Here is a 9,496-nt window from a genome sequence, read left to right on the forward strand (position 1 = left end):
TTTTTTGTTCCAAAGTGATTGCTAGGTGCATTAGCCTGCTACGTTCATTGAGCAAAGATGTCCGACAGTGAGTGACACAATTGATGTGTGTTGCTAAGGACATTGGTAGCTCTGCGATGTTTATTCAGCCAAGTTGTTCGACATTGGATCTGAAAATTACATGCATACAGTAGGCCAGCCCGGCAGCTAGAAAAGAACTTCTGTCCTGTAAGCCCCAGGGCCCCTGGTGCCTAGAAAAACTAGGTAATTTTTGCTGAGCCACAATGTATCATGTTTAGCCTACCCATTGGGGTGTGGGGGAGGGAGTGCTGCCACTGATTAAGTGCTAAAGATCAAACAGTTGCACATTTTTAGTTGTCCTTGATCACTTCATATAAGAATCAATTGCATATGTGGTAAAGACAAGCCAAACCAGTCACTTGTTGCAAATCCTGTTTCACGCAGTAAGGACAATAAAAATATTAATGTTTAAGCTTCTGTAACCTTATAACAAGATGTCGGATTTTAATGATTATTTTACCATTTTATAGCTCTCATTTTACTATTTAACCCTGTATTAATAACTAACTAAAAATCAATTTTTGCGACGAGTGACTGGTTTTGCTTGTCTTTGCCACATATACAGTATTTACTTCTGTTTCTCATAAAGATATTTCTGTAAACCTTTCTGTTGTCTTATTACTGTACTTTGCTTTATTCTGTCATTTACACTTTAGGTGGTGGTAGCCTATTTGCTATTCATAATGAATGCGAGTGTTTTGATCCTCGTCACGACTCTTGGTTCAACATAGCGCCAATGAATTTTCGGAGAGCACGACTTGGCGTTGCTGCTGCCAGTCGATGTATTTATGCTGTTGGGGGGTAAGTCATAACCAGTGTACTGAGGAAGGGGTTTAAATATGTTGTCATTCACCTTCTCTTGACAGATTTTTCTACTCAAGATGCACCTTTCTTTTTTGAACAGTGCTACAAGCAGTGACTGTTGGAATGTCGCCATTTAAATGAAATGATCGATTAAGTGTAGCTAGAAGCATGTTTTTTGAACTGCAGGCTTTAGGATTCTATCTAGATTCTATTTAAATAGTTGCTGCGAAGCAGCCAATTTATATTCTTGACAGCAATTTGACCTCTGAAAGGTCATTGTTTGTCAAAAAACCTGCGCCTAAGACAACTGAAAAGCGGAGTTTCCTTCTTTCGTTCTGCCGGGTAAAATCAATTACTTTAGGCGACGTTTGTAGACTAACCTACTCGTACCAACGTCCGCATATCGCGACGCTGGAGTACTATTCAGCGTTTTTACTATATTTCTAGGTTTCCTATTTCTACGTTTAATCGGCTCATGTCTCAGCCACAATATTTTGAGGCCAATATTATTTACGAACCCAGGTAAATACAATTTTATACACATGCGCAGATCGATTCGCCAGCAGCGAGTCATCGCCAGCAGCGAGATGTCACTGCAGCAAAACACTATTGAACACGGTACCAACGCTGTTCTAATATAGACAATGGGTCGTGTCTCATATTATTTGTTATATTTTTATTATTCATTATTTTCACTTGACTCGCATAAATAATTTTGTTCGAAGAACATTTTATGCAGTTTTACTTCGCAGCACTTCACTTGCAATTTGCAATTTCTAGTTGTTAGCTAATATTTTATGCTGGTTTTTATATTTTCATTTTCATCTCATTTATTCCACCGTATTTAAATAATAAGTTGTGGTACACAAAACCTAAAGCAAATTTCTTTTCTCGTCTATATTTATTAAGGTGGACCCAGTCAGTTTACCCCCTTACCCCCAACAGGTCAGGTAGTATTTAAGGGCCCTCTTAAATATATTCTGGAAACAAATATGATTCTTTATTATCTCTACATTTATATGTAGGATTACTGTTAAGATGTACTTGTTATCTGCTACTACACCAAGTTCCTAATATTGTAGTCTAAGCACATTTAAGTTCAGCACAGATATTGCATCTATAAATAGTTTCTAACTTCGAAAGTTCAAAGGTTGTATGCTGTCTTTTTATAGGTATGATGGGTCTGGTGACCTTTCAGTTGTAGAATGTTACAAACCAAAGCTAAATACATGGACTGAGTGTGCTTCAATGGGAACACGCAGAAGTTGTCTTGGTGTCGCTGTTCTTAATGGCCTCTTGTACGCCGTCGGTGGCTACGATGGTGCCTCTTGTTTGAATAGCGCTGAGAGGTACGATCCGTTAACCAACGCTTGGACTTCAATCGCTGCCATGTCAACACGGAGAAGATATGTCAAACTTGCTGTTCTAGGTACTTTTCAAAACCTTTAATTTTATAGATATTATTATATTCCATGTACACCTTTACCACAACTACATCGCTATGGAACACCAATTTTTTTTCAGTGACTTGAAATATCTGTCTGGCAGAGTAATAATATACTAATTATATTAAATGCTTGCGGTACACCATGCACATAATTCTGAATAGAACCATTGTTTTTGTTGAGAATGTCTTGATGTTTTGATTGAGTTGCTTCAATCGTCGTCAGGAGAATAATGTCAGCAGAGTGTGCAAACAGAGTGAGAGTGAGAGTGAGGTACACAAAATGTAATTCTAGTATGCTAAAATGAAAGGAATAAACAAGGTTCAATGGCTAGGTCTATCATCGGTATACCGTGGCGGTGCTATTGGGTGGGGGGCTAGGGTCGGGTTTGCACCACGCGACAGGTAAAAAAAGTAATATTTTTCAGGTCAGTTTGATATACAGTATTCAAGAAAATACATATTATGGAGTGATATTTTGACAAAAAATAGGATTCAGTGTTTCTGATTAAAGTATCATCTATTTCGTGAAAATATGTTCTGAGTTGATTTAAGCTAAACGTGTTTGTGAGGCAAATATTGTATAGCTTTTTTTCCAAATTGATAGGAAAACACAAAATTTATCTTTATAATAATGATGAATCTTTATTTAATGACAAAACTCTGTCATCGTGTGGGTGTTCTTTCAAAAGATTTTTAGGTACAATTGAGTTGGAAAATTACTAAAGCAAACAATATTACAATATGATAAAACGCTTTTGATAGTCTGAAAAGATAATAAACAGGAATTTGTTTGATTTCAAAGGAATCAGTTATATTTTTCCAATAGTTCAAGTATAGTGTGGCAAGTATAATGATTGGTCTGAAACCATGTTGTTGTCTATTTAGAAAGTTATTACAATATAATAGGAATTCAGATTCAGAATCAAGTAAAATAAACAAATTTTGATTTGGCATAAATAAAAGAGGATCAATGTAATTAGTGGCAAATGAGCTGATTTACTTTTGGGCATATAGACGAAAAATAGTTGTTGAAAGAATTGCAAATATCTTGTATGTTTTGAGATTAAAGTATTATCAATGGAAAGAGTTATGGATTGGTTTGTAATAATTTTATCAAGTTTAATAAACCTAACTATTTCAGAGAAAAATTTCCAAATGTCATGGTGGTCCCTTCACTATCAACATCAGGGACATCAGCTTTTTTATCAACAGTTTTTTAATCCTCCAGATGACTTTCTGTGGGCAGTGGGTGGATATGATGGCTCCACCCACTTGTCTAGTGTCGAAAAATATGACCCCAAAACAAACACTTGGACTCAAATTGCGAACATGAACAACAGAAGAAGTAGCATGGGTGTCGCAGTGATTGAAGATGTTTTGTATGTTGTCGGAGGCAATGATGGTGCATCGTGCTTGAACAGTGCGGAGAGATTTAATCAAGACATTAACATGTGGGAACCGGTAACACCAATGACCACAAGGAGGTCAGTAAATTTTCTTTCATTCTCTATTACATAAATCCAAAGTCAAGTCCATCTAAACAATTATAATTATATCTCACAGTACATGCTCATCATTTTGTTAATTCCTTCTGCAATGTAACAAGGAAAGCTTTTCGTTTTGGGACTCGCCACATCTAATGTTGACTAAGGTGATTGCTGTTGATTTATAGGTACATATTCAGCTTAAATACTGTCACCAAGTCATCTTGTTGCAAGAACCAAGACCACAGAAGTGCTGTAAACTCGTACTCTATCAAAATGGGTTTTTAATTTAAATGAATAGAGCACATCATTAACTTTATAATGAGGGCTCAATGACCTTAATCGGACAATTATGTGTAAAGTTAAGCTATTTTGAATTATAATTATTCTTTATGAACTGGCTTATAAAGTTCCAAATCTTTTCCAACAGGTCATGAAACAGCTTAGTATTCTTTGAATTAATTCAAAGCTATTTCCTTCATTTAGGTATAATTTACGTAAGCTTTTTGTTATGTTTTGTATAAAAAAAAGTATTATATTTCGAGACTATTTTTGTACTGATGGAATTTTGATGGAATTTTAATGTACAGTGGAACCTCGATTTTACGTACGGAATGGGACCGGAGGGCGTACGTAAATCGGGGGATTCGTAAAATTGAGTTAAATTTGTGGTAACCTTTGACCTAATACGTGCGTAACGCTTAATAAACTTATGTTATGAACGAACGATGTTACCTAGGCTAGACCAAGCCTCTAGGCCTACAAATAAAACCATGTGTCTAGTTTATTAATTCATCACTTTTATTTAACTAAAGAACATGAAGACATTGTAAGATTACCTATACGATAAAGGTTTAACTTGGGAATTCCCCTTCATGGCTATTCTAAACAACAGAGCTGTGGTGTTGTCTGGGCCTGCAGAGACAAACTAAGACCATGTTGCGCTGCACTGGGCGAGTCAACCAATTAGCGGTATTAGACTCAATCAACGTTGCTGTTTAATGTAAATATGTTGCATTATGGTTTGTTACCATTATTGTTATAGTTTATTGTTATAGTCTTTTAACTTATGGTTGCTCTGAAAAGGGCTGTTTGTTTTGAATATTTTCGGGGATTTAGATGGCGTCATCGTCGATACGAGACGTACGTAAAACCTAGGGTTCATATAACAGGGGTACGTAAAAACGAGGTTCTACTGTACTGGCAAATAAAGTAATTTCACTACTCAATAAAATGCATTTGAAAGTGAAATAGACAATTTGAAACTAAATAGACAATAGAACAAACTAGAAACATTTCCGTATAAGACTGACAATATGCTTTCCAAAATGACTGCTTCTCACATTTAAAATTACTCTAGTATAAACCAAGGGTCAGTAGCAAGGACAGTACAATAATACAGAGGGAGCGATAGAGAGGAGCAGGGAGACCAGGTCTCCCCGTCGGGTAGGGCTGCCCCTCTCCCTCCGTCTTGGAGAAAAATAATTTTTCAGGGGGAAAAAATAGGCTATATATATTTTTTACACATTATGTTTTGTATAAAAAAAAAATTATATTTCAAGACTATTTTTGTACTGATGGAATTATAATGTATTGGCAAATAAAGTGATTTCACTACTCATAAAATGCATTTACACTTACACAATGCTTTAAACAGAAATGAAATCTAAGAAAATATTTGAAAGTGAAATAGACAATTTGAAAGTAAATAGACAATAGAACAAACTAGAAACATTTCCGTATAAGACTGACAATATGCTTTCCAAAATGACTGCTTCTCACATTTAAAATTACTCTAGTATAAACCAAGGGTCAGTAGCAAGGACAGTACAATAACGCCACTGCACTAGAGCAGCTTCTGTTTGGTGACTAATTCGGTCTATTTCCAACTCAGAAAGCTGCTAGATAAGACCTGTCCAAGAAAGATCACTAAAAATTCACAACAATCTGGTATATACAGTATTTGTACAGTTCTTCAAGTGAATTGTTATCACAAAGCATAAATGAGTTAAAAGTAACCAAAAAAAAAAACAAACAAAAAAAAAGACATGTCAATATCAGGGTGGACCCAGTTTCAGTTTACGTGTAAATTCAAATAATGTGGGCCCATTTTCTTAAATGTTGTCCCATTTTACGCAAAAATCTGGACCCATTTTCTTAAAGATTGACCTATTTTATACAAAATTTGAGAAATCTGGATCCACTTTCTTAAAAGTTGGCCTATTTTACACAAAATATGAGAAATCTGGACCCATTTTAAAATGTGGACCCATTCTTTGTGGACCCAATACAAAATTGTGTGGGACTGTCCCAATAGCTGGCTATAGCATTGCTGCCTTTCTAATGACAGGGTTCTGGGTTCCATTCAAGAGACTGCCAAAAAATTCAAAAAATACTGGAATGTCAAAATTTTTGAAATCTATTTTACTGCACTAAACTAACTTTTATATATCTATATGTCATGCTATGCTGTTGTTATCCCCATTTTCAATGTTTAAGCAACAATTTTTAACGATTTGGTGATGGGTTCTCCCTGGGAAATGCCCGAAATCATAAACTTTGAAGGCCAATTTCTCAAATATTGTTCTTTCAACAGCTGTATGTTTAACTCTTGTAAATTTATTCTACCATTTCATAGCTCATTTTACTATTTAAATATGTATTAACAACTAAAAATTGATTTTTGCGACCAGTGACTGGTTTGGCTGGTCTTTGCCACATATGCTATACATTATCTTTTGAAATACAGTAGTGATGTTAATTAAACTCACCATGCTGAAATCTGAGGCATTAATATCGTATTACGCTCTCATGAGATATACTGTCAATCACTTGAAGAAGCCAATCTGTTGTCAATCGACATATACCTATGTTGTTTGTATGTTGTTATACTAAAGCCATTAAACACATTGCTGATTTTATTATGTCATATTTTCTACCTTTCTATTAATTAGGGTATGTTCACAGACACGGCGTAAAACTGGCGTAGCTTACGCCAGCGTAAGCTAATCCACGGATTAAAATTCCAAATTGTTCACACAACAGCGTTCACTCAGCGTGACTACAAACAATGTTCACTCAGCGCGATTAACGGAATACGGTTGGCATTTTTTGCTCAAACGGGCCCTTAAGGTTTGACACCCATTTTCAATCACTGTTCTGGTTAATCAGTTCTTGAGTTTGATTGACACAATCTAGGAAGGTCAATTGAAATCAGTTCATTCCCATCTAGGCTAGACATTTTTTTTTGACAATTACAAATTTACAAGAACATTTAAAAGGCTAAAATTTCCAAAAAAATAAGAACAACCTAAGAACGAATGAGGTTTTTATAAAAAAAAAAAAAAAAATAGAAAACCCTACAGCTTATCCGTACCTTATTCATTTTGTAGTAGGTGTTGCTATGTAAAAATAATACAGCACAGATACTGCTGTTCAATACTGTATTAATTTTCTATGTTTGTAAAGTGTGTAAAACTAAGAAGAAATTGGCAAAAAATGAGCCTGGGCAAAATTTAACTGGTTCTTATAAAAAAAAAAATAAAAAAAAAAGAAGAAGAAGTGTAGTTATCTAGAGGTTGTGGGTTTGATTCCCACCTGAATCACTTAGTATATGGGAATGTACTGAGTATTTGATCAGGTAGGGCAAAACATCACTCCTATGATATTTCTATTATGTGCTAACTAGGCTAGTGGTAATCACCCTTTCTGTTTTACCATTACAGTAGTGGAACAGTAGCTAGGTGGTTGGTTAAGAGTCTGAGATCAAATCTTGTGAAACAACAGAATTTTTTTCTCACTTTCTTAGATTTGTATACAGTATTTAGTTTATGAAGCGTCACATTATTTCAGAGGGCCCTGATGAATACCAGCAGACCTTCGAGCATTGACCAAGTTGATTGGCCGAGCAGTTAAGTCAGGGACACCATAAATTTCAACTATAATATCAGTGCTGGTTCTAACGGCTCACTCGCCAATAGTTCGGGTGTGGAACAAGTCTTCTTGGATAACGACTTTAAACCGTAGGCCCAGTGTATGCATTTGGCTTGTGTGCACTTTAAAGAACCCAATACGTACTTCGAGAAGATTAGGGGGTTACCATGGTGTACTGGTCCATTCAGTCCCCTGTTGTTTAATGAATATGCCACGTAGGATAGTGATTAACTTCACTGATTGGCATATCCTTGGCGCTCGTGCCTAATGAAATGAAATGAAGAAAAATGAAATGAAAAGCATTATGTCTTTGATATATAGGACTTGTCATCTCAAAACCAGCATCTGTGACCAAAAAAATTACATATCAAAAAGCGCGCCACCGTGAAAATCACCCTCTCAACCATTAGTGCTTCTTCTAAAACATTGACTGTTTTTACTACAAAAACTGTGACTCAAGACCAGAGGTCAAATACATTAGGTTGAAACGGTCTATAGAAAGTTACACGTAGAGCTATTGCAAACAATTTACAAAACATATTTCTTCAAATAGCCCCGTAATTTTTGGGTTGAATTATGAAAATATAGGCGATTATTAGTGTGTTTCCACTGCTGGCATATGAGGAGTTGTTTCTTTACAACGTTGTAACTTTGCCTACACTAATCCGATCGCTTAGGTTGAAGTGGCAGCGGAAAGCAAATTTTCTTGCGATCTGTTATATATAAAAATTAATGTGATTGAATGAAATTTTCTTCCTTCATTTATTTAAATTTATGAAAGGCTTTCAAGAAGAAAAACTGCCCTGGCTCACAGGGAATTGGCATGTTCCATTTTCTGAACTGAAGGAAATATGGTACCTGTTGTATCAAAGACTTGTTAATGTTCATTACAGGGGTGTATCCAGGATTTTTTCTGGGTGGGTCATGATCATAATTTTTTGGACCTTTCACAATGAAATAACAGCAAGATGTGATTAAAATGTCAATATAATTTTACAAAAAAATAGAAATTCTGCTGAATTGACACAGACTGAGAACTTTCATTCCTTGGAATTGAGATAGATTACGTCATGTAATTGGCAAGGTCTTTGGACTCATTGCTGGTACCTCATCAATGCTTTTTCATTTATGTCATTGTGAAAAGGCCCTAGAAAAAATGTCTTTGGAAAAAATGTGGACCTTTGAAAATGTTGGGGGGGGGGGGAGTCGTACGACCTTCCCGACCCTCCCTTGCATACACCCATGCATTAAATATATAAGCTTGATAGTGGAAATATCAATTTCTACAGTGTTAAGCATACTTTGGGAAAGTATTTTTAATAGTGTTTCACAATAATTAATTGTTTAAAAGAGTGCATTTTTATATACCATTTTCTTATATATAATAAAACAAAAATATAGACAAAAAAAATGCAATACTTTTTGCATTGTCTATAAGTTCTAATTAAAAAAGGAGTGTAATTAAATCGGCTGCACAATGTACTGTGATAACGTACACTTTTGAGTTTTATTTTTATTATTTTGATTTATGTCTCAAATATAAGGTTAATAAAAAAAATCAGTCACAGGGAAGATATACATAAAAATATATATTTTATTTATTTTTTTTTTTTATTCATTTTTTAGTTCCTATGCATGTAATGCAATAGGAACTATTGTAATCACTCTTGCTATTTCCTATGTTTTTTATTGTGTGTAGTGTGTATGTGTGTGTGTAGACATTTATGCAAATGCGCATGCGTCAAAGAAAAGTTTTCTGACATTTTGT

At 35.0% G+C, this 9,496-nt stretch overlaps 1 protein-coding gene across 3 annotated transcripts in view; it reads left to right on the top strand.

Annotated features, from left to right (window-relative positions):
• Positions 1 to 9,496, top strand: part of LOC117107138 (kelch-like protein 17) — a 42,889-nt gene that overhangs the window by 26,500 nt on the left and 6,893 nt on the right. For all 3 annotated transcript variants that reach the window (XM_033248695.1, XM_033248696.1, XM_033248697.1), the window contains exons 7-9: positions 717 to 861; positions 2,037 to 2,293; positions 3,540 to 3,795. In XM_033248695.1, the coding sequence (XP_033104586.1) occupies positions 717 to 861; positions 2,037 to 2,293; positions 3,540 to 3,795 (658 nt within the window). The remainder of the gene's footprint in view (positions 1 to 716; positions 862 to 2,036; positions 2,294 to 3,539; positions 3,796 to 9,496) is intronic.

The sequence above is a fragment of the Anneissia japonica genome, unplaced genomic scaffold (genome assembly GCF_011630105.1).
Source record: "Anneissia japonica isolate Jap-2015-1 unplaced genomic scaffold, ASM1163010v1 scaffold287864_len1152817_cov193, whole genome shotgun sequence".
Classification (NCBI taxonomy): Eukaryota; Metazoa; Echinodermata; class Crinoidea; order Comatulida; family Comatulidae; genus Anneissia; species Anneissia japonica.